Source organism: Mustela putorius, unplaced genomic scaffold (genome assembly GCF_011764305.1).
Source record: "Mustela putorius furo isolate JIRA1106 unplaced genomic scaffold, ASM1176430v1.1 tig00003845_pilon_pilon_pilon, whole genome shotgun sequence".
NCBI classification, from domain to species: Eukaryota; Metazoa; Chordata; class Mammalia; order Carnivora; family Mustelidae; genus Mustela; species Mustela putorius.
In genome coordinates, this window is record NW_025421998.1 from 73725028 (window position 1) to 73751051 (window position 26024).

Sequence of the window (26024 nt, forward strand, 5' to 3'; positions counted from 1 at the left end):
AGAAAAGCGATGAGTTTGAATGACATCAAGGGCACATTCAAACTTGACCTAAAGGCAGTTGCAGAGACAGGGCTAGTCCTCAGAAGAGAGAATGCTGCTGGGCCTATGAAGTTAGGTCATCCCCACGAGGCAGCATCTATCACCTCATGAATCACTAGTGTGGAGCCAGCAGCCGGTTGGCCAGATGCCTTGTTGTATTACGTTCGGGGCCGTCTGAATTGATCGGGGCCAGAGATGAGACCCTTTCTCCCTTCCTGGAGACACATCAGCTCTTCTTTAACTGCTCTCCAGCTTTGCTCCCCTGCTTGAGGTCTCTGATTATAAAGAACTCCGTGGCTGTTGAAGTCGTGAGGCAGGATTACTTCATCGAGGGGAGCCCGTGGCAGCGAAAGTATTGAGAAAGCATCTTTCTTTTCAGCGGCCCGCTGAGCACAACATCAAGCAGTTGTCTTTGTAGCACAAAACAACATAGTCACATTCTTAGCATTTGACCACACCGGCCTAACAGTCAGGCCTTGCATTAAGGACCCCAAAGAGAAGGGCCTGCTTTTTCAGAGAGCTGACTCTTCTGCATTTTACAGAGAATCGGGCTTCAATGTTGACATCTTAGACATTTGAGTACAGACTGATAGAAGTTAAATATATCTGAAAGAAACATAACCAGACACTGATGTTCAAAGCTCTTGCCCCTGCCTGCTGTGAGTTCAACAGCACCTCTCCCCATCTCACTAAATAAACAGAAGAGAGCACATGAATGAAATTTAGGGGAGTAAGTTATGTGGAATTCCTGAGATTAAAGCAGTTTTTAGCCAGCTATATAAAAAGTTCTAGGCAAAGAGGAACTATCTATTTTGAAATATATATCCCCTCAGAAAACCATCACTTGTCAATAGAATTTGGAGAAAGGGTGATTATGATAAAGTTTATATTAAAATGCTTCTGTTAATTTAGTCATGGGCAAGAAGGAAAAAAGGCTGGTGTGAGTGAACTGGCAAAGATTTTACAAAATGATACATTTTTAAAAATCTATCTGCAAGACTGATTTAAATTATCTATAGATGAGCTAAATCTGTCCTATAGATCAATTAAAGGAATCACTATTTTAAATATATCACATTCTTAATTATACTGAATTAAATGTAAATGCATATTCACTGCATGCATCATAATGTTAATTAGGGAAAACAGTTTGAATCAAATACATTGAGGTATCAGCACTTCAATTTTTTTTTTTATAAAAAAATGTATGTGTCTGAGGTAAAAAAAAAAAAAATTCCTGCCAAGTACTCATGGAAAAGTAAAGAAAGACTAAATCATTGTTTCAAAGCTTACAAATTTTAGATAATTCCCATTATTTAGCTCTATGACAGTATATAAGCCCTTGAGTTAAGAAAAGAGGTTTTTTAAAAAGTGTTTACCATTGGTTTTCAGAGTGGACTTCATATAATTACTATTATTATCATTTCTTTTTTAAGAGACAGGAGAGAGAACACGCACATGCAAGATGGGGGAGGAGCAGAGGGAGAGAGAATCTTAAGCAGACTTTTGGCTCAGTGCAGAGCTCCAGGCAGGCCTTGATCTCACCTCCTGGAGATCACAGCCTGCACAGAAATCAAGAGTCTGATGCTTAACCAGTTGAGCCATCCTGGGGCCCCCACAGAATTATTTTAGAGAAAGATAAACCTTCAACAATTAAATGCTTTCCAGAATTTCTTAAGGGATAGCCATGTAGAATTGTTGAGGCTCTTTTGGAGTAGCCTACGGTGTTGGGGGACATTGATTGTTTACTGGTGGCATCTTAAATATCCTGAGCATTTATTCATTCCAGCAGCAGGCTAAAGGCAGTTAGGTAATTTCAAGCCCAGGGGAAGCATTGGAAAGCCATCTCATAGACCCCTTGCATCGCAGAATCGAAAGAGAACTTTGAGATCAATTCACTCAACCCCTTCCTTTATAGTCACACCTGAGGGAGGGGGTCGGATTGAAGACCCTTGTGCTGTGCAACCTAAGTTTGGTCCTTGCCCTGTGCAGCTGTTGATCATGTAACCACACAGTGCCTCAGTTTCCTCCTAGCATTCTTATGAGGATTCAGTGAATTAATATTTGTAAAGTATTTAGAAGAGTGTCTGATACATTATAAATACTCTGGACAAATGTTTGTTATATAAGTAAAATAAAACCCAGACCCAAAGAGATGACTCGATTTGCCTAAGGTCATGTGGTCATCAAGTCCCAGGTGAGTAGAACCAGCCCTGTGCTGTAGGCACTGTGCTGTATGCATGCTCGTTCTCTTCCACCAAGGCCTTGGGCCATCCCTGGAATGTGGGTTTGTCTCAGAAATACTGTAGGAACCTGTAAGTAGGAGTATAATGCAGTATAAGGAACATAGGATTTGAAATCAACAACTAGGATTCAAGGAGCCCCTGGGTGGCTCAGTGGGTTAAGCCTCTGCCTTTGACTCAGGTCATGATCTCAGGGTCCTGGGATCAAGCCCCGCATCTGGCTCTCAGCTCAGCAGGGAACCTGCTTCCTTCTCTATCTCTCTGCCTGCCTCTTTGCCTATTTATGATCCTTCTCTTTCTGTCAAATAAATAAGTAAAATCTTGTAAAAAAAATAAAACAAGTAGGATTCAAGCTCTGATATTTACTGACAACTCTTTGAACTTTAGTTTCTTCATCTGTAGAAATATGATGACCATAACAAATCCAATTCACAGACTTATTTAAAGGATCAGATGGAATAATGTAGTTAAAAAACTGTAACCCACTATGTAGATGATATTTAACATTATTACTGCGAGCTCCTGTGAATTGAGAAAAGCCATGAGAATGTCTCAGACCTGCTTAGGATGTCAAGAAATTGAGCTGGGGAGAGTTCTTAACAGGCTCTTTCCACTTTTTCACTTCCTTTTTATTCACTGCTTTCTGTTAAATTTTATTTTTGTTATATATACAAAAGAATCATGTACTCTGTGCGTGTGTATGTGTGTGTGCATGTGTGTGTAAGCAATAAAATAAAATGCTCAGTTCTCCATCATCAGGCTGAAAAAAGAGAATATTACTAAAGCCTTTAAGTCCCCTGTATGTCCCACCTCAATCATATCCCTCTCCCTCTCTGAAAAGTGGATAAACAATAATTGTGAATTGTCTTTCCTTTGCCTTTAGTTCCACTATACATGTGTACATGCCTAACAATATATTGTATTGAGTGAATTTTTTTCTTATTTCTTTTTCCCTCCTGACTCAGATATCTCAAGCCATATGGTATCTCCCTGTACCCTTATACTAACTGCCTTATTCTTTGTCACCTTCTCCCCTCTCCTAGCCCAATAAAATGTATTACTTCTGTCTTTCCACAGACCCTGTAAGGAGAGACTTTAGAAAAGAGCCAGACTTCTGGTTTACATGGCCAGGAGTGGGTGTCCCTAACTCAGGAGCTGGGGCATCAGCTGCTAAAGCAAATGCAAGAATGCAAAAATAGGAAGCATCTCATGTCAGCATAGCCACTCCTTAGATTCCTCCATGCTCTCTTGATCTTTCTCCTTAATGGAAAAAAAGACTTAGAAACAAATTGAGGCAGGTCTGGATGTCATAGTAAGGAGTTTGGCCTTTCCCTGCAGGCGTTTGGGAAGCAACTAAAGGTTTTGAAGAAAGGAGTGACAGCTCATAACTGCTTCAAGGCAGATGAGATCGGAGACAGGAAGGCCGTGAGCAAACAGCTAGCCTGGGGCAGGGGGGGCGGCTGGAGGACCTGTAACCAGATTTCAGAGGGACTGAGCAACTAAGTAGTTGGATGTGAGAAATGCTCAAGAGAGGGGAGTTGGTGATGACTAAAATTTTAGAATTACCTAGATGGAAACATAGTCATGTTCACAAACCAAAATAGGCAACAGAGAGGAAGATTTGAGAGCCAAGCTGATCAGAATAGCCCAAAATACTAGTGGTCATCTTTATGCTGTTATCCAGAAAACAGTGATTAATTCCAGCTTTTCTCTCAGAAAAGGAATCAGAAGTGGGTAAATCTATATTTTCAACTTTGAAGAGTTGTAGGGTTTTTTACATGCTAATTGATAATTTTTGTTGACTGATTCCAACTCTTGGAGAGTTACAATTTCCCTGACTTTCGGTTTCTCTTACTTAAAATGAGGGGCTGAGGTAAGACGGTCCCTAAGGCCCTTTCCATTACTGTAATTATACAGTTCTTGGAATTTTGCCCAGAATAGTAAACAGTAGCAGAAGAAATTCATGAGCTTGAGAATCAGATAGAGCTGAATTCTAATGACTGTTCTAGTTCTGATGCCAGTTCCAGTGTGAATCAGCCACTGTAGCTGCATCCTTGTGTGCTCTGAGTCTCTTCCTCCTGAAAACTGAAAACCTGACAGGGCTGTGAGTGGGCTTATACCTGAAAACGCCCAACTCCGTGCCTGGCACAGTGTAGATGCGGGGTGAAGATTGATTTCCTCCTTCCCTTCTTTTCTTCCTCCTTCTCCCTTTGTTACCAAAAAGAGAGTGTTAGTCTGACTCCCCAGCTAGTGCTGGGGTGAAACCTTTGCAGACCCTTCCTTGGCTATTTTTCCAGAGAACTGCCTTCCACCAGCTATGTGCAGTTTTACCTCAGAGCAGAAGTCTTCCTGGCTTTGAGGGAACCACAAATGACCGGGAGACCCCTGGCAGCAGGTCTATAGTTGGTTTTCCTTCTGGACCCAACCCCACGCCAAATGCTGCACCCAAGAACTGTGTGTAAAGGGTGAGAACCCACCCCATCTTCCCTGCACAAATGAGCCTCAAACACATTTGCTTATTATCTTCAAGGGATATAGTGAATCAGACTGATTTTAGTCATATTTATACATGCTGTACCTTTGCAATGCCAAGAGCTTAAACCAAGGCTCCCGGGTGGTTAAAATACCACAATTCAAACTCAAAGACAGCATGGGGCTCTGTAAGCTAGTTCCTCCCACCCTGATCCCAATCACTGAGTTCATCAAGATTCTCAGCAGGAAGAGACAAGGAGTAGTCCCCTCTCCTGCAGTGAATACTGGAATGGTACTTTCTCCTAGTAGCTATTGCCCCCATCCCTCTCTTGCAGATCTCAGCTATGGAGAAAATGAAAAAGTATAAGGTGGGGATCCCCTGGCTTATAAAATTTAAATGTCACTTGGACCTGACATGATGTTTGTTTTTTAGCTCAAAATTGCACAACCTTTCAAGATCAAGCAGTTCTGTAGATCCTATTCCTGTGCAATGATTTTAAACTTGGGAATTTGTCTGGGGAGAAGTAGGGATATTATCCAATCAGTCCTTGAAGAGTCACCATTTAGAGACCTTTTAATTTCCTGAAGAAGTCTGAAAGTTAAGTTTGAATAAATATACATAAATATTAATTGAGTCAGTACAGAGTTCTACATTTATGCCTGATATATGAAGGCACAAACTGGCTGAAGTTTAGTTGTATTACTTTCCCTCCATTTAAAAAAGATCCAGGAGTTCTTGCCGGATTGTAGGCACTTGGAGAGCTCTCTCAGCTCCATTCTTTTGCTGGCCGGGTTCCGCAAAGCAGACAAGGAAGCAAGCTGGGAAGGCAGATGGGTACCTTATCTCTGGGTACCTTTAGATAGAGTAATTTCTAAGGAAGCTATTATTAAATGCCTACTGTGTGTTAAGCACAATACAGGGTAGGATGATAAAAGATGAATGAGACCATTTCTGACCTCTTGTTGATAGAAAGCTGCCTCTAATTTACAATCTATGACTACTCCACATGCAGCAAATTGTTTTTGTGTTCCAATGAATCCATCATATCTCTGCAAGGTCAAATTTGAGGCTTTAAGTTACCAAGATGCCTGCTAGACATAGAAAAAGTAAAAACAAGCAAGAAAAGGAACAAAATAACCACAATGCTGACCCTGAAGAGCAGTCACCTCTGAAATGGATACTTGAGAGGATCTTTGATTTAAAACTGGTCTTTGCTCCTTTAAGCAGCTTCCATGGCTGTGTCTATCTCTGCCAAATGGATGATTGATCACCAATGGAAACTTAATTACCAATTAATCGGTTACTATTGAATTGCTGGTCCGTTTCAGTTATCTGCCACTCCTTAGAGCAATCCATAGTACTTCAGTGAAGAAAAGCTTCTAATTAAATAGTGAAATAGCATTCATTAATATATCAAAATAAATGTCTAGAACCAGAACATTTCATCAATTACAAGAGTGAGTAAGTTTAGCATCTCTGAGACTTTGTTAATTATTTCCACTTATAATGAGGAAATATTCTGTGTATTCCATGTGACAGAATTTTGATATTAAGGAGTAAGGCTGTTTTACATAAAGATACCTAAATTCTCTATTTCACTTTGTTGTTCAACACTAAGTCCGAAATGTACTATGGCAGCTTTCTGATTATTATAAATACAGTAAGATGATAATAGAGAACTCCTAATCTTCAAGTCATTTTCCTTAACTTGAAACTACATACAAAAATATGTAAAAATAGGGGCACCTGGGTGGCTCCAGGCTGCCTTCGGCTCAGGTCATGATCTCAGGATCCTGGGATCAAGTCCCGCATCAGGCTCTCTGCTCGGCAGGGAGCCTGCTTCCTCCTCTCTCTCTCTCTCTGCCTGCCTCTCTGCCTACTTGTGATCTCTCTCTGTCAAATAAACAAAAAAAAATAAAATCTTAAAAAAAATGTAAAAATAAACTTTTCTTCCAAGTTAGACGACAGTTCCTTATTATATCCTCTTGCCTCCTGTTTTCTTCCCCAAATTTACCAATTTCCAGATGTCTTACAAGTACAGTCAGGAGCCAAACACTCTATTTGTCTCTTATTATGAACTCTTAACTACACTTATTCCTGGAAGAAAAAAAGAGCTTTAGCAATAGTAGTTTATATCTCCACACTTGTCCCCCATCTACTCATAATTGATTCACTTACTTGTTCATTCACTCGATATTTATTAAGGATATATGTGTGATATTTCACCTACTACTAACAATACAGTGGTAAAAAGTATGGTCTCTGATGGCAGGGACATCCGTCATATAATCCACAAGCAAATAGTAGTTGCAGCTATGAGTGCTATGATACTTAAGTAAAATGTATTATGACAGTAGATAATAGAAGCATTTGACCTAGATTTAAGATCAGAATAGGCCTCCTAAGGAAATGATGACACACTACAATCTGAAGGAGGCATAGCAGTTAATAGTGGAAGGATGACTCTAGTAACATGTACAGAGGCCCTGTAATGGGAGGACACATGGCATAACTGAGAGAATGCCAACTCACTGTAGCACTGAGTGCAAAGGAGGGCACCATGAGGATGAATTTGGAATGTTCAGTAGGATCCAGATGATACTGAGCTCACCAGGCCATGTTAAAAATTTTTGTCTTTTATCCTGAGAGCAATAGGAAGACATTGTTTTAAACAGAGTAACATGACAAGATTTGTGTTTTAGGGGGAAAAAAATCTGCCTGCAGTGTAGAGAATGGATGAGATCAGATATGGCAGATCTAATTTGGAAGCCATTGTAGTAGTTCAGGAATTAGAAGGGGTGGTTTGGATGAGGGTCAGAGCATGGAGATAGAGAAAACTGGATGGATCCTGGAAATATTTAGAAAGAACAATTGATGAAAATTGGTGATGGACTGTACATGGGGAGGAATCAGGGATGGCACCTAGATTTATGACTTGTGCCTCTGGAGAAATGGTAGAGCCATTCACTGGGGGGGTGTTGCATCATCACCTCAGGCATGGGGGTAGAATGTGATTTCTACTTTGGTCATGTTGAGCCTGAGGTCTTGGAGACATCTGAGACATCTGTATTTCACAGGCAATTTGATAAATGCACAGTCAGTGCAGAGGAGAGTGTAGGGTGAAGGTACAAATGTGTATGTCAACTGAATAGTGATAGACATCACAGGAGAGACTGAGGCTGCCTAGGGAGAGTGTGAAGGGTGAGGAGAGGAACAGCCCTCGAATGGAGCCTTGAGAACCCCTGACACTGATAGCCAGGCACAGATGGTCCTGCTCAAGGACTCAGTGTTGCAATCTGAGAAGCAGAAGGAAAGGCAGGTGTCCAGGTGAAGGAAGAGATCCATGGTGCTTAACTGACATATATTACTGAACAATATTTTTTTAAAAATCTGAAGCTGAGGGATGCCTGGGTGGCTCAGTTGGTTAAGCCATTGCCTTCAGCTCAGGTCATGATACCAGAGTCCTGGGATCGAGTCCTGCATTGGCATCCTTTCTCAGTGGGGAGCCTGCTTCTCTCTCTGCCTCTGCCTGCCACTCTGCCTGCTTGTACTCTCTTTCTCCCTCTCTCTCTTTCTCTCTCCCTCTGACAAATAAATAAATAAAATCTTTTTAAAATAATAATAAAAAATAAATAAAAATAAAAATCTGAAGCTGAGCCTAAAAGAAAAATACCTGAGTGACAGTTGCCTTTTTTATAAGTTGGTAACTATGGCATTTGATGCACAGCTTTTACATTCTTTTGAGCCTTTCACTGTAATGGTGACAAATACTTCAGGGGTATTCTCTAGGTCCTAGGTTCTATGGTAATAAAGTTCTATATATTAGCTCATGTAACCTTTACAACAGCTTTGCAAGGTAGGCAAATCTCTATAATTCTCTCGATTTTACTTGTGGAATGGATAACCTGAATTTCACAAACACAGAGAGATTATAGGGACTATGTAAGGTAAATAAGCATGAAAGACTAGGATTTGATGCAGGAACTTGAGTTTGGGGTCTGTGCTCTACTGCCTCCCTGTGAATTATCTATTAGCTATCCCCCCCTACCACCTCATTGCTCACAAATGCACAAAGGCACACATTATAAGATATATAATGTATTATGTATGACTCTAACATTTATTCCAGTTGAAATCCATCTTATTGGACATGTCTGCTAGAAGCATTACCTTCACGCCCAGTTTTGGTTTGTTTTTGTTTTTCTTTTACTAGCACCACTAAGTTTCATATTTATGTATGCACATACTCATCCAGAGTGCAAACCTCAATAGTAAGGTTTATCCCAGGTAACGTATCTGTACACACATGGCAGCACCTAGCAGTACTGGAGCCATGTAGGTCACTAGAGTAATTTCTAGCCCATCTGGGGCACTCTGTTTATTTGTACGGCTATCCTTGCCGTTCTCCAAGCTGTGAAAAGACACACTGAGAAGTTTTTTTACCAGCTTGTTCGCATCTGGACTCACATTGATTCTATGACCATATTTTATTCCAGACACTTTTGAGAAATTCATCCGGCTGTGAAGTGCGCAGTGATGAATATCGAACGGAGTTTACCACAGCTTTGCAGCGTGTTGACTTGTTCATGGGCCAATTCAACCAAGTCCTCTTAACATCTATATCTACCTTCATTAAAGGAGACCTCACCATTGCTAATCTTGGGACGTCAGAGGGTCGCTTCATGCAGGTAAATGCTTTCTAAGAGTGGCTGTGTCTGTTTTACCTGGTATGGTGCAATTAGTTTGGTGTTTTGTTTGTTTGTTTTTTATAGTAAGGCATTTGGAAATATTATAAAGTGAAAATCACAGTAAAAGCTAGAGACAGACTGAGAACAAAACAATGAAGCCGGGTCTACTCATTATGAAGTTTATCGCCTATTTTTATTAAGTTCTTGAAGCTTTCAGCTTAAATGTGGTTAAAAGTTTTCTTCCCCAGAATGGTTTGGGATTTTGTTTGTTGTTGTTATTTTCCATTCATGATTTCCATCACATGATTGGAATAAAATGAAACAATTAAAGCACTTCCAGGCGATGTTTTCCTATTTCAAGGGAAGCTACGGATCAAAGGAGAGCTATTGTGTGAACCGTGTGTCTCCATGAGAAGAAACATTCACATCATTGAGAAATATTGGCAGGAGTTAGAAAAGGACGTTATCATCAAGATCCCATTGTAACTCCAGCTCTTCTGATTCTGCAAAACGATGTAGTCAGACACAAAGAAGTTCAAGTACTGGGGGGGAAAATACAGATTTTATTAAGAAATGCTTTTAATGGATAGCAACATACTTCCATACAATAAAAATTCACATTTCAGACTTGCAGTTATCGTGTTCCCTAGATACAAGAATCAGTACTTTGCAGAAATTAAAATGTTCTTGTGTTGAATCTCTTTGACTGCTTTAATAGTTATTGGGTAGTGCTTTCAACATGAGTTCTTCAGTAAGTTCTTGATTTAAAAGTTTTTTTTTTTTAATTTTTTTTTTATTTATTTATCAGAGAGAGAGAGGGGGAGAGAGTGAGCACAGGCAGACAGAATGGCAGGCAGAGGCAGAGGGAGAAGCAGGCTCCCTGCTGAGCAAGGAGCCAGATGTGGGACTCGATCCCAGGACGCTGGGATCATGACCTGAGCCGAAGGCAGCTGCTTAACCAACTGAGCCACCCAGGCTTCCCAGTAAGTTCTTGATTAATGCACAATGACCATAGCATCCATGGAAATGTTGACTTTCTACAAATACTAGAAATTTCTTCTAAAGAGAGAGTCTTACTCCAAAATCATCTGATCTAATTAACATCCTAGTCAGACAGTGACTTCTAGAAAACCAGTTGAGGACAATGATGTTTTCCTATGACTTGGCCATCTGCACATCCTCTATCTGTATTCTATTATAATACATATTTTTTTAATTACCACTGTGTTTATAGTGTATGGATACTGGTTATTGCCATAATTTAAATCATGCTTTTCTTGTACTAGTTGGGCACAGTGGGATTTTTTTCAAAGTCATAAAACATCTAAATAAAACCTTCCTAGTTCAGGGGCGCCTGGGTGGCTCAGTGGGTTTAAAGCCTCTGCCTTCGGCTCTGGTCATGATCCCAGAGTCCTGGGATTGAACCCCGCATCAGGCTCTGTGTTCAGCGGGGAGCCTGCTTCCTCCTCTCTCCTGCCTGCCTCTCTGCCTACTTGTGACCTCTGCCTGTCAAATAAATAAATAAATAAATAAATCTAACAAAAACAAAACAAAACAAAAACTTCCTAGCTCAAAACTAATCATGTAGATCTTGTTATCTAAATGCTCCCACACCTGATCTCCCATCCTCCCACTGCTTCATTATTATACTTTCTCCCCACTCCTCTCTCTCCCCCAGCCCCGTGTTCTTATTTACCCACCTCCAACCATTTCGTTCTGTCTCAACTCCTTAAAATCTGAAGGCTGGATATCTAGTCCCCCCGTATACTCATGAGCATTTTAAAGTTTTTGAAATATAATTGTATCAGTTATCCTTGTAAAATACATACTGTTATTTTCAATGTTTTTAATTGACATTTTTTATAATATTCTCTAGAATTCTAAGGAATTTGAAGGGGCATGAGAGAATCTGGCATCTGTTGAATTCTTAATATGTTCACTATATTGACTTTTTATCTTTACTTTTGCTTTTTTTCTAAATTGTTTATTACCTCATCCACCCAGTTTCATATTAATAATAAGCTTTCCAAAGTCACTTTAGGTCTTACATTCTTTTACATCAGAAAGTTCTTGGCCTATTTCCAGATTCTAAAGTTATAATAAAATCCCATTTTTAGGTAGATTTCTCTAATAACTGAGTAAATTCTGCTGTGTGACAGATTCTACCGCCTAAGTGCTATGTCGTGCATCAGTCTCATTGTAACAGAAATGCTGTGACAAGTGTTTTATTCTTGTCTCCCAGCATTTTCATAAAAGAAGCTATATTATGCCCATTATCTGTGCATCCAAAACATTAAAGATGAAAATAAGTAAGTAGATACTTATTTTATGTGAAGTGCTGATATCACTGATTTTTTTTTTAAACCACATGGTTCTTAATTCATCAGATATATATTGGGAACTTACTAACTTTGCTCTACTAGGCAAATAAGGAAAGCAAAGGAAGCAGTGACACAGAACCTGCCTTTAAGGAACTAAAGTTTAATTTTTTAAAAAAGGATTTTATTTATTTGAGCGAGTGAACAAGAGAGAGCACAAGACAGGGGAGGGGCAGAGGGAAAGGGAGGAGCAGACTGCCCACTGAGTGGGGAGCCTATTATGGGTTTGGATCCCTGGACCCCGGGATCATGACTTAGCTGAAGACAGACACTTAGCCACTGAGCCACCCAGGAGCCCCTGAAACTTTAGTATGAGAGATAAAAACCTGCACCTGATATCAAGATAGCAAAAGACAAAGACACACAGACAAAGGGCTGTTGAGACCCACATAGGATTCATTTCTCTGACACTTGTCCAAGAGAATTCCATTCCCTTAAATTTTATGTAAATAAACTCAAGGCACTTGAAGGATCAAATAATCAACATCACTAAAATCCAGTTTGTTTACAGCAAATAATGTTGGGGGAGGAGTCAGTCATGGCATGCAGTAAAGACCTTCCAGCTTAAGCTTGCCAAGCAGTACTACCAGTTCTGTAAATGTTTTGACTGCTATAAAGTGCTAAATCTGTGGACAGGACTAAGTTCCTACAATTCGTGTCTTAATAATACTGTGGAGTTTCTGTTATAAAATAGAATGAACATAATTTTTTTTTCCAAAGACAGCTGTCATATATGAAAAGGAACAGAAAAATGATTTTTACTTCCTTCCTACCCTGAAGCCTAAAGTCAAAGTTGCTTTGCAAATGTTTTCTCTCAAGAGTTTGCAGCTGTTTCTGCCTTTCCTATTGTGCTTATGTTCAGCTCTGGCTGGGAATACAAGCTTCAGCCCCAGCTGTCGGGTGTAAAGTGAATCAGGTATTTCACAGTGGTTATTTGGTTAGAAAGAATTATATTGTTTAGCTAACAACATTTTATGTATGGCAGAAAAGACATGTTTTACATGTTCCTAACATTTAAACATGTGTAACTTATCTCATACAGGTGCAACTCCATATACTGAAATATACTGATGTGTACATGTATTAGAGTTTATCTGTAGCTGCTGCTCAACATAGATGCAGATTTCAAAACCAGTTTTTATTTATGTGATCACCCTCTTGGGATGCTTTGAAGTAAAATAATATGATAAGTCCTATTCAGGATAGTATAAGTAAACAGTGAGAACAGAGCTTCTTACAAATTTTAGAGGGGGAGGGGATGTTGAAGAGAACAAAGCTCTGGAACACTAGTGCTGTGTGCAGGGCTACGTGGGAGAGGGAAGACAGTTACTCATGAAGATCACAGGACTAATCACAGGGATTGCCTACGTCTCCCCTTCTGAGCTCCTCATCTAATCAACTTGCAAAAACAATGCCTGATATATATTATAATTTTTTTTAACATCTCTTGTATAAGGCCTTTAATCTCTAGATGCAAGGCATTGCTGTTAAAATATTCGTGCATGATTGTCAGGCCAGGGAGAGGGATTGTATCCTATATCAGGTGTGCTGGGGGTGGGGAGGCACTTTCAAGACTTGTTTCAAGTTCAACTCCACAAACACTTATTGGGGCAGCTATCTTGTGTGCACACAGTGGCCACTGCCTGGGCACTGTCACTTTCCCCACCTCCAGCATCTTTAGGACTTTGTTTTACAAAAACCCAGTCTGACTCTGAAGGGATATTCAGAACACTGGTTGGGAGGCTAAGTAGGTGATACCCAGGTACTCAGTCTTGGGCAGAAGGAATGGATGGAAGACTGTGAACCTCCAGAAGTAAGCTTGCATTTTACTTAATTTAAGAAAATATTGGCAAGAGGCACCTGAGTGGCTCAGTTGGTTGAGCAACTGCCTTCAGCTCAGGTCATGATCCTAGAGTCCCAGAATTGAGTCCCACGTTGGGCTCCCTGCTCAGCTGGGGGTCTGCTTCTACCTCCGACCTTCCTTCCCCCTCTCATGCTCACTCTCTCTCATTCTCTCTCTCTCAAATAAAATCTTTTTAAAAGAAAAATTTGGCCAAGAAATACAAACCAAAATCACAATAAAGTATCACTTCACACGCAGTGGGTTGGCTATAATCAAGAAAACGGAAAATAACAAATGTCAGTGAAGTTGTGGAGAAATTAAAACCCTCACACATTGTTGGTGGGAATGTAGGATTATACACACCTATGGAAATGGCATGGCAGTTCCTCAAAAGATTAAGTATAGAGTTACCACAAAATCCAATAATTCTACTCCTAAGTGTATACCTGAGAAATGAAAATATATATGTTCTTATAAAAAGTTGCATGTGAATGTTCAGTGTAGCAGTATTCACAACAGTGGAAATAACCCAAATGTCTGTCAGGTGATGAATGGATAAATAAAATATGTTATGTCCATATAATGGAACATTATTCAGCAGTAAAAAGTAGTGAAGTACTGATACATGTTCCAACATGATGAACCTTGAAAACATTATGCTGAGTGAAAGAAGCCAGTCACAAAAGACAAGATATTGTAGGATTCCATTCGTGTAAAATGTCTGGAATAAGAAAATCCGTAGAGATAGAATGTAGATTAGTGGTTGCAAGGGACAGGAGGGCATGAGCAGATGAAGAAGGTGGTGGCTATAGGGTGCTGAGTTTCTGTTTGAGATAATGACAGTGTTCCATAATGATTTTGGTGATAGTAGGACAAATCTGTGACAATACCAAAAACCACTGAATTGTGCATTTTTTAAAAATGGAGAGTAGGGCACCTAACTGTCTCAGTGGGTTAAGTGTCTGACCCTTGATTGGCTTGGGTCCTGATCTCAGGGTCATGAATTCTGGCCCAGCATGGAGCACTTAAAAAAAAACAAACCCAAAAAAAAAAAAAAAAGGAGAGAAAGCCACATACAAACATCTCATGTTAAACTATATTCGTCATTCTTAAGGAAAATTAAATTTTAAAACAATTTAACCAAAAATAAATCTCGGAATGCCAGGCTGGCTCAGTCAGTTAAGTGTCTGCCTTCACCTCAGGTCATGATTCCAGGGTCCTGGGATTGTGTCCTGACTTGGGCTTTTTTTGCTTGTGAGGAACCTGCTTCTCCCTCTGCCTGCTGTTTCCCCTCCTTGTGCACACGCACTCACTCTCTCCCACTCTCTCTCTCTGACAAATAAATAATAAAATCTATAAAATAAATAAGAATTTGAAAAATAAATCTCTGTGTATGGGCTAAGAATCTGGCCTTAATGTTTTGAAGATATATCACACAAAATTAATTTATTTAGGTTTATGGATTTTTAGAGCCTAGCCACAAAGGTTTTATTTTACTTGTACATGTATTTCTTCCTCATGTCCACTCCCAGATAATTTGAGATCATAGCTACAACAATCAAGTACCTTTGGATTCCTTCCTAACTCCCTCACACCCAAATATATTAGTCTTGCATTTTCAGGAGCATTAAAGAAAAAGGGTTTGTGGGGGGGAGCAGTTTGAAACCTAAGCATTAAAGATTAGTTCTCAACATAGTCATAGATAATTGCCAGTCTTCTATTCATACTAATTATCCTAAGAATTAAATTTAAATGCTAGATTCAGTTCTGTCCTTAGAAGTATCTCCATGACAACCAAAAGGAACTTCAAATTTCTTTACAAAAAAAAAAAAAAAAAGAAAGAAAGAAAACTTGCTACAGATATTTTGAGGTTAAAGTGGTTACTCCATTATTTGGAATTCTAGCAATAAGATAAAGGGAGGATTTAATGATAGAAAAGCATTCTTGGCATTTTATAGCAGTAGGTGTCCCTGCAGAGAAAGGGCTAATGATCAACACAAAGGTATTTCCATCTGAGATATGGCCTCTGCTTAAAACTCCAGGTATTTCACTTTTCCCTACAGCCTTCCTGTCTTCTCTGATTCATTCCATTTTCTGCTTGAAGCCACACTCATCCTAGCTCGTGATCAAAAGTAGATCTCACTGGCTCTAGTAGTAACATTTCCTCTGTGCCATCAAAAACTATTTAGATGTAGAGTCTCTCTCCTTAGGCACACTTGCAGCCAAGATTACTGAAACAAGGAGTATTTGGCAAGGCAAATATATTGTGAAATTTGTTTTAATGCTTTGACTCACGAATGACTCTTGAGAGCTCGGAGTTGAAGCTTTTTATTGGTATTTACTCTGGTGCTCCAAGAGCGTAGCAGTTGAGTGTTTTTAAGAAGAGGTCAAGCAAATCGGATTCTGGCATTAGATAAAGCTCCTTGTAAACCTGACTCTTATACTTTCTAGCTGAAATTTTCTGTTATATTTTCTTTATGGAAAAACTAATAGTACCTACATTGTAGGATTATTGTGAGAAGTAAACAAAAAACCATGTAAAGCTCTTAGCACAGTGACTGGCTCGGTCACCCCACGTATGGTGCTCTCCAGACAAAAAGTCTCAACAGGGAATACGTTAAATCAATCTTCCCAACTTCCAGAGATTCAAAGAGATTCTTTATGAAAAAAAAGACAAACGTTAATCCTTTCTGGGCAATGAACATTTGAATGGGCTTCAGATACCTGATAAAGTCAAAGATGACCTGGTAATTAGGAAGGGATTACTTATTATAAATATGGGAAATGATATTAAAGAGAACAAAAAGGAGAAAAAGGAGAGTGCTAGGAGTTGATTGTTATGTAGCAGGTCTGAATAGAAAGGAAGCTACAAGAGAGAGGCAAAATGCAAATGTTCATAGGAAGGTTCAGAGGGGTGAATAATCTTCAGTAAGTGAAAACTACAGAATAAGGCATAGAATAGAGTCCAGTTATTAGAGAGGCTGGGGTTTGATTTTGATTTTGATTTGTGTGTGAGAGGAACAGATTTTTTTTTTTCACCTTCGTAGTTGGAAGTGATTGGCAACAATCAAATATGAAAAAAAAAAAAAATGGGGGTGGGCAGATAGGAAAAACAAGCGGTGAGCACCAGAAGTGAGTCAAAACTAAAAAACTGAATAACTGAAATCTGGATAATTTGGGATAGAGGTGTTAAAAGTCTGATAGCCTGATACTCTGCTTGTAACCTGCACCCAGCGAGGAGGTAGGACTGGTAATTGAACATCTTTTTGCTTTGGCTACAAAAGTCAGAGATAACTATTTGGCCCTACATTTAGGAATAATAACAGTTTTCATCCTTTCTCATCCTGACCAAATGACCTTTGATGCATCATTTAACTTCTCTGCAAATATAAGCCACCCTGCTTAATGGAGATGTTTTGAAAGTGCTGAGTGTTTGGGATAGAACAAGTGTTAGAACAAAATGTCATGATGTTTAGCTTTTATGGATGTATGTGAGTTTGGTTCATTTCTCTATCAACAACCCACTGTCTGGGAGCAAATTAGATACTTTGGGAATCTTCCCAAATTGTTTCAAGCGTCTAGACTCCTTGTGCTGAAGAAAAATTTGCAACTAGTTCCCCAAAACATTTATATGTTGTGTGTAAGTTTGTTAGAGTATTAAGCATTTAATTACACCCGTAATTTTTATTCCCATTTTACAAATGAAAAGGCTGAGGTGGAGGGAATGGTTATTTAATCATCATCTCACAGATTCCCATGTTTGTACCATGATTTCATACCCATGACAAATGAGTATACTTTCAATGAAACATAAAAGGGTATTTGGAATGTTGGACAAAGGCAGTTTCAAGCCCAAGGCTTTACTCAGCCTCCTGCACCTCATATAGATATAAACCTATTGCCTATTTAAGAATAAAATGCTTTCTGAGCACTCCTAAACTCTCTGAAGGTCTTAGTGTTCATCTCTGATAGTGATTCTGACTTTTTAAAAATTTTTAAAAAGATTTATTTATTTGAGAGAGAGGGAGTAGGGGTTGGGGGGGGGGCGGGCAGAGGGAGAGGGAGAAGCAGACTCCTTGAAGAGCAGGGCTTGATCCCTGGACCCTGAGATCATGACCTGAGCCAAAGATAGACCTTAACCAACTGAGCCACCCAGGCACCCTAGTCATTCTGATTTTATCCCTGGACATCATTATTACTGGGTTCTAGCAGTTAGAGAAGATGTAAATTATATAGCTGAGAAACATCCCAAATTAGAAATACCTGAAAGCAAGAATGACACAAGTCATCAAACCTTCTTTCTAAAGCATTGTTAAAACCATCAGACCTTATTATAAAACCAGGTCAAGAAGCAGAACTTCGTAATCCAAGAAATGACATAATAACATCTGATTAGATAATGGTTTATAAAAACAACAGCACATTATTTTAAAGCACCTGAAGGCCTATTTTGACCTCAGAAGATCCATAAATATGGCTTAAGAGTAGCAAAGTTGGAACTAAACCCAGATCCTCCAGACTCCCCATCCACTCTCTGTTCCATTACATCAAGGAAAGCTGCCCATTGGGGCAGGGAAGGAGAATAAATTTTTAAAAAGTTATCTGAAATCCTTGTAACATAAGTGAAGTCTTCTGTTCTGGGGAGAGCTTTGGCTCCTCCAGTTCCCAATGAAATTGTGAGGATTTATCTGTATGTGCTGGCTGATTGACTGAAAGATCTCCTTCCCTATACACAATTAAAAGATCATATACAAAAGTCTGCCTTGGGGGTTCAGATAAACTGTCTTCAAGACAGGAGATTAGGAGATGTCGTATTGATTTACAATGAGATCAACTACTGGGCCTTTAGTTCAAATACCCATGAGCTCTTCTAATCTGTTATTAGCATTATCATCCACATTTTCCACTATGTTTAAACTGAGCTTGTTGGACTGAAGTCATTTCTGTTTTGTCTCTCAGGTTGTGGTTTCTCGATCAGGATCATCAACCCCTCATGTGAATTTTCGCCTAGATTCCCACCCTGTGTCTCCTGAAGCCATTGTGGAGCACCCATTAAACCAAAATGGCTACACACTGGTTGTCACTGGGAAGAAGGTAAGCCCTATTTCCACAGGAAGGTTTTTCCTGAGTGGATATGTATAGTTTGCTTTATATGGTCCTTTTTCACTTCTCTCTTGGTCTTGGATTCACCTCTTCTCCCTCTGATTATTATTATTATTCCAGAGATGTTCTGAAACGAAGTTAGATTTTTATTCAGAAAGATCGGACCAAAGGGAGGTGCTTTTCATAATGTGTATTTCTCCTTTTGTCCTGTATTTCTCAATGAGAAAAACACACAGAATGAGAATTACGGTCCTAAGGGCAGAACTCTAGTGCAAGTAGATAAGTCCTGAAAGGTACATTGGAACCTGTCACCAACGGGTAATCCCTCTTCTCTGAGAGAAGGAGGTGCATCTTGATGCCAAATGATATGTAAACTTACTTAGAATTTCCCAGGGGTTCAGGTGTGTTTTCCAGCCGCTTAAATTATACTCTCTTGGTATTTTAAAATTATCTCAGACAGAGCAAAATGCCCCTACTAAATAAAACCTCTAACAATGCATGACAGTCCTTGTGTTCCCTGGACAGTAATGGTGGTGATTATCACATATGCACTAACAACAGAGGGAAGGAAGGAATTTGGGTTTTTGTTTAAAGCACTTAATCATTATTACAAGATTTTCACACACAGGTGCTATCCCTAGTAGACTCCATACAATTATATTTACATGTATCTTTGGTGTATTTAGTTTTCATTGAACAAACAAACAAAAAAATCCCTCTGGAAGCTCTTTCCATCACTTTTCTTCACAGATCACCAAGATCCCACTGAACGGCTTAGGCTGTGAACATTTCCAGTCCTGCAGTCAGTGTCTCTCCGCGCCTCCCTTTGTGCAGTGCGGCTGGTGCCATGATAAATGTGTGCAGTTGGAGGAATGCCCCACTGGAACATGGACTCAGGAGATCTGTCTGCCTACAATCTATGAGGTAGGAATCTGTCAGCCGTCATGTATGTTTTTTGGTAAACATAAATCCCATTAACGAAAAAATTCTAAATTCAGTTTCTTCATTTAGCTGTGAGACATCAGCAAAAGCACCATCTTTTTCCAAGGTTTTCCTTCCGGGTGACATACTTGAGTCCTGTACCTGAAATACTTGCTTTATACTCACTAAGTAGTTCTCTCCTTGAGCCAGTTGCTCTCCCTTAGTGCTTTGTGAATAAAAGAGTGGTGGCTGCTGAGCAACTTTGCTTCCCATTTCCTCACCCTGGGACATTTTCCCTCCTGACCAAATCTGACTCAGTGATTGCTCACCACCCACTTAATCTACCAGGTGCCCAAACATGAGCCTCAGGCACACATAGATCTGCTCATGGCACAACCCAGACTCTTAAGCTGAACCATGCAAGCTAGGGATGCCATGCTGTGGCAGCAAGGGCAGAAGATTTCTTCCTCTCTATGTATGGATGGTGACCTTGTCTCATCACACATAAGGCTAGAGGTTACTTCACAGGCCAGTGTAGGAGGCAGGTGGACGGTGAACACCCATGGTGGCTATGTGCCTTCTCTCAGAGTTTCTGGAAGAACAGTGTAGGTGCAACTGATTACTAATGCTAACATCTATACTCTGTGAGCCACTTCATTCTTTAATTCATTCCAAAAATATTTATTAACTGCATACCATATAGCTGCACTCTTCTAGACATTAAGGAAGTGTGGTCTGAACAAGAAAAAAGTGCCTCCTCCTATTGGAGAACTCAGCTTCTAGCAGTGAGCCCAGTCATGGCATTGTGGCCGCGCTTATTCCAACTCTCTGCTGCCTTATTCATTTAAGCAGATAGCCAGTACTGTGAAAATCTCCATGGCAATTTTTTAAATGTCTCAATCCAAATGCATTTTTGCTTGAAAATAATTCCCTATGAAGACACAGTATGTACCTTCCCTGCTCACGTATAGAACAGTTGGACTTTAGTAAATGATTCTTGTGAAAGACTCAAATTAAAGGTCTTGGTCGCCTGGTTCAAGCCCAAGTAAACAAAGTGTGCAAGTCAGAACAAGAACCGCCCCCCAAGCGCATGGCTGTTTTCATTTAGTTACGGTTTGGGGCAAGATTTGTGCAGGGTGACTGGATTTTAAATCATTTTCTGTTAGGTGAAACACAGTGGTTAAGATTTAGCTTGATTGGAAGATAGTAAGAAAACTTAAATCTATACTGTGGTAGTATGCACACTTTTTTTGGTTTAGTATATTTTTAAAACCATGTGCAATTTTATACTTTTTTAAACACAGCCTTGGCAATTTGAGACACTAGAAATCTGAACTCAGAAATTCCGTGAAAGAGATATGGGGAGAGTACATGTGTGTATGTGTGTGTGGGGGGGGGTGTTATACATTGAATTGAATCACAACAATTTTATTTCAAAAATAGCTAAACTTGTGTTTTAAATACAGGGAAGGTTTAGAGCCTGTACAAATGGAACATTTAATTTGACCAATATACTTCCTTCTGTTATTTATGAAAGCCATATTAAAATGGTTTTTTAAAGACAACCAAATACTTTAGGATTTTCTGGAACCAGAGAATCTCTCACAGTATTAAATCTCCCTCTGTTCTCACCTTTCCTAACTTTCTGTAGTTGGTGAATTTAAAAGGTTGCATTGCATTGTGCACGAGTCAGTGAGGCTTGGGCTGCACAGTTAGGAGGAAAGTAGTGCAGCTGAGTCCATAAATCCCTTTCGGTTCATAGTTGTTAGGAAGATTTCATGCTGCACTAGACCGTAACAGTTAGCATTCTTACTGCAAAAAATAAGACAGATTATTCATCTATTTCTTATCTGTCTTAAACACTATAGGCACAAAACCCAACTAGTGTATAGTTTCACTTTCCAGTAAATGTGAATTAACCTACTTTGCAAGGTACATGATGTTCAGTGGCTGAAATTCTTTGCAATTCCACGTAAGAGAGATTTCAGGATTGAAAGCCCATTATTTTGTTTCAAACATGTTATCTGATCTCATACTTAAAGAGCAATGAGAAATGCTTCAGAAAAGGAAGAGCACTCTCCAATGTGTTCTGAATTTATTAAGATAAAATTGTCATATCTTGTAGGATTGAATTCAGTCCCAGTGAGACAATAAAATGATTTATTAATTGATTGGAAGACTCAGATAAGAAGCAACAGTGATATCTTATGGGGCAGAGTGGGAGTAGGGGTGTTATTCAGCCAACCACCAATATATTTATAACTTTTTTAACTACTTAAGAGGCAAATTCTAATTTTCCAGGGAGGGTTTATTGTTGTTTTAGCGTTCTCATGTATTATCTTGGTGGGTTTTGAAAATGTGATCATTTAAATCATTTTCACCTGTGAAAGTGTGCTAATTGCTTTGGTAGCTGTTTCTCCCCTATCCAGACAGGTGGGAGACCTGGCCTCTGTGGCTTTATACCGGACACTCATTTCCTTCCCACAAAGTTTCCCTCCCCTCAGGATAACTCAGAGTTTGCCAGCTCATTGTTGGTTTATCCGAGGGTGTGTTGTCCAAAACCGCTTCCTTCCTTTTCCCCTGGAAGAGTGAACATTACCCCACAAGCTAAGGGGGAAATGTTCCAATGCCCTCCTCTAATATCTCAGCCCAGGGAGGAAAGCTAAGTTGAGCTGCACTTTTGAATCCTGACCAACCGACTAGCAAAGGTTTTATAATCTCCATTTCTGCTGCCTGCACACCAACGGGACAACTCTCCGAGTCTTTTCTCAAATAATCACCCAATCCATTTGCCTTCTGTAGAAAGTGTTGATGTCTGTAGAGTGACAGACTTCAATTTTTACATAGAAAGGGGGAATCTAAGGGGCAGAATCGGGCCAACATCAGCCTTAGGGGATGGGGTATCTCCTCCTGAAAGGAGGGAAAGTCAGCTGTGTGCTGCCTCAGGCTGAAGAGAGTGGGGAGGGTTAGATGCCGGCTCTCTCTCCTACTGGATTTCTAACATAGTAATAAACAGGCATTTTTTTTCTCGACCAGTTCTCCTTTGCCTAGACATGGACAAGGTAAGTTTTCATGGACAGCACAAGTGTGTAATGGATTTTACGCATAAAATAGCTATCATAAAAGCATTAAACTAAGACTTTAACTGGATTTAGTAGCAAGGGTAAGTTAAAACTTTGATTTGCAATTGTTTACTTGGGATGAGTGAAAACGTTTACAAATTTGAATTTTGCTAAAAGCCCTTTTAAATTGTAAAAGAATCACTTTTGGACTTTTACTAACTGGCCTTTAGCAAACACCCTTACTGGTTTTTGAGTTGCCTCTATGGTGATGCTATGTTTTCCCACCATTGTACTTTACAGCACAATTTACAATATGCCCCTCCCCCCCAAAGAGCATTTCCTTTCTCAATTGTGACAAAGCTGCTGAAGAGAAGCTTATTTTTAACTTGGAAATTTGTTTTGTTTTAATAGTTTTAGCCTAAGGAGAGTTGTCTTATAGACTTCATAAGAACCTACTGCTATCTTATGTCACACTTGCTAAAATTTTATTAATGAGCTCACATTTTACTTTCAACACACCAAAAGTAAGCCTGCAATAGAAAAATGAACCTATTTATTTAACATTGAACATGGGGCAGAAAAGAATCAGCCCTAGAAATGAGATGTAAAATAGTGCCAAGAGAGATAATTAGAAACATTGCTGCAATAAAGATCACATTTGGGGCTCTTTCTAGTTTTTTTAATTATCTATTTCTAATAGAAATTATATATTATATGTATTTATTTAAAATTATGTAATTTTTTAAAAGCTGGGTGTGTCAGCTAACCAGCTGGTATATATCAAACGGTGACCACATTTAAAGAAAGAAAGGAAATCCCAGATCGGTAATAAATATGAATTAACAAGTACAAAGAAATAGATTCATTTATTCATTTGTTAGTGCTTGGCATGTAGTAGATGATTTATAATGAATGAGGGAATGGTAGATGTATATTGAATACCATCTATGTGTCCGGTATTGTGATAGCTGTTGAAGCAACTGTGAAAACACTGGATACCAAGAGGTATTTTTACTTCTCTCATTGGGGAATACTGTAGCATAAGATTGTAGCAAACACCCAGCTTATGCACAGAAAGAGACATATATTGGTGCTTGATTTCTAGGGCCCTTGAAAGATTTTTGATCAGAGTTTGAACTGGAGGCCCATGAAAGAGTTATAATGAGAGTTACAAGAATGTACGAGTCTGGGCTCAAACTGTCTACTCCACCCTAGAAGATTACCATCTGAATTCACTTCAGAGTGGCCCAAGAAGGCCCTTCATTTCCACCCCGGTTGAATCTGCTCTCTCTCCCATCTGTGAATCTCCTGAAAACAACTTATTTCATCAGCACATCTTAGAAAGTTTTAATATTTGTTCCAGCATCTGTGAAATTTGTGACCCTTTTTCCTGCAGTGGAGATTTATTTAAGACAGTGGCAGAGGGATGCCTGGGTGGCTCGGTTGGTTAAGTATTTGCCTTCAGCTCAGGTCATGATCCCAGGGTTCTGGGATCAAGTCCCACATCTGGCTCCTTGCTTGGTGGGGAGCCTGCTTGCTTCTCTTTCTGCCTCTTCTGCCTGCTGCTCTCTGTTCTTCTGCTCTCTCTCTGACAAATAAATAGATAAAATCTTTAAAAAAAAAAAAAAGACAGTGGCAGAATAGAAAAATTTCAGTGAGAATACATGTTGTGTTTGTTTTGCACACAAACAAAAAATAATGTCTTGAGTTTTTTTTAAAGTTCTCGGTTGTCCTTGTAGGTTTTCCCAACTAGCGCACCCTTGGAAGGAGGGACGATGCTGACCATATGTGGCTGGGACTTCGGATTCAGGAGGAATAATAAATTTGATTTAAAGAAAACCAAAGTTCTCCTTGGAAATGAGAGCTGCACCTTGACCTTAAGTGAGAGCACAACAAATATGTAAGGATCTAAAAATGTTTTTCTGGGGTGTGGTTGGAAAAAACAGGTTGTATTTTAGAATGAATGCTTATAAAGACTGTCCCAAAAGTCCACATCTTGAATCAGAAAGAGTCTTGGCCCTCTAACTTCACTTGCAGAACTGTTTTTGTTCTTAATCCTGTTTACTTACCAGGATTTAAAAAGGAGAAAGGTGACATTACCTAGGTAAAAAGAAGAAGGGTGCAGCATCAGGGAATTTTTCAGCCATTTTTGTAACATTTCTTTAGAAATAGTTTGGGTAGATTTGAAAGAACAGTACTGGGCGAAGTTGCTCCATCTTTAAAGTCTTCAAATACAGAAACTCCAATGGCTTTTTCTATAAAAATCAGTAAAAGAGCTCAATAAAGACCCTCTCTTCTAAATTTACTTTCAAAACCTCAGAAATGTAGTAAAACAGCTCAGTCACATTTTTGAGACTTCTTTCTTTCTTTTTTTGATGCATCTAAATTTATATTCAGCTGATATTTATTGGTATTATAATGTAAGGAGAGTATCTCATTTAGCCATTCATCCCAGAAGATAGCAATACCATACGGATTTTACAAAGGTATTGTCTGAAGTTCAGAAAGGTGGAATGCAGGGGCGCCTGGGTGGTTCAGCCAGTTGAGCATCTATCTGCCTTTGGCTCAGGTCATGATCCCAGAGTCCTGGGAATGAGCCCCACATCAGGGACCTTGCTAAGGAGAGAGCCTATTTCTCCCTCTGCTTGCCACTCCCCCTGCTTGTGCTCTCTCACTCTGACAAATAAATCAATAAATCTTTAAAAAGAAAAAAAAAAAAAAAGAGGTGGAGTTTTGTTTAGCAGAGGCAACCCAGAGAGTGAGAACTTAACAGGCCTTCAGACTCCGCTCTCCTGATTCAGGGGGTGCGCTTGTTCTATCATTTTCTCCATTCGCCTTCTATCAAATGTAAATCCCATACTGAATGGAGGATCTGGAAATTTTTAGTTATCAGGTAGTAGTAATAACAGCCAAACATTTCAAGCTTTATGGTTGAACCTCTTATATCAAGTGTTTATTTTATGCTTTGTAGAATTCCTTCCAGGATCACACAGAGGTCTAAATGTACTCATTTACCAAGACCAAAACATCAATTAATGTTGTACGTGTTTAGGCTAAAGGGTAAACAAATTCTTTCTAGAAATCTTCCTTGTGAGTCCTTATTCCTTGTTTTATATGTTAGAACCTGTAAAAGTAAGACATAATTCATTCTCTTTTTTAAAAATTTGCTTAATAAAACAAATCACATTTATACACTCTGAGGACTATTAAGATTATTAATTCAAAAATAATCCTGTGGAAAGTCTGTTACAACTTCACTATTTTTAAGATGACA

The 26024-nt window shown here is 39.3% G+C and overlaps 1 protein-coding gene across 1 annotated transcript in view; it reads left to right on the top strand.

Annotated features, from left to right (window-relative positions):
• Window positions 1–26024, top strand: part of MET (MET proto-oncogene, receptor tyrosine kinase) — a 112484-nt gene that overhangs the window by 47054 nt on the left and 39406 nt on the right. Inside the window, exons 3-6 of the mRNA XM_004741918.3 lie at window positions 9252–9443; window positions 18624–18758; window positions 19518–19691; window positions 24490–24650. Coding sequence (XP_004741975.1) covers window positions 9252–9443; window positions 18624–18758; window positions 19518–19691; window positions 24490–24650 — 662 coding nt within the window. The remainder of the gene's footprint in view (window positions 1–9251; window positions 9444–18623; window positions 18759–19517; window positions 19692–24489; window positions 24651–26024) is intronic.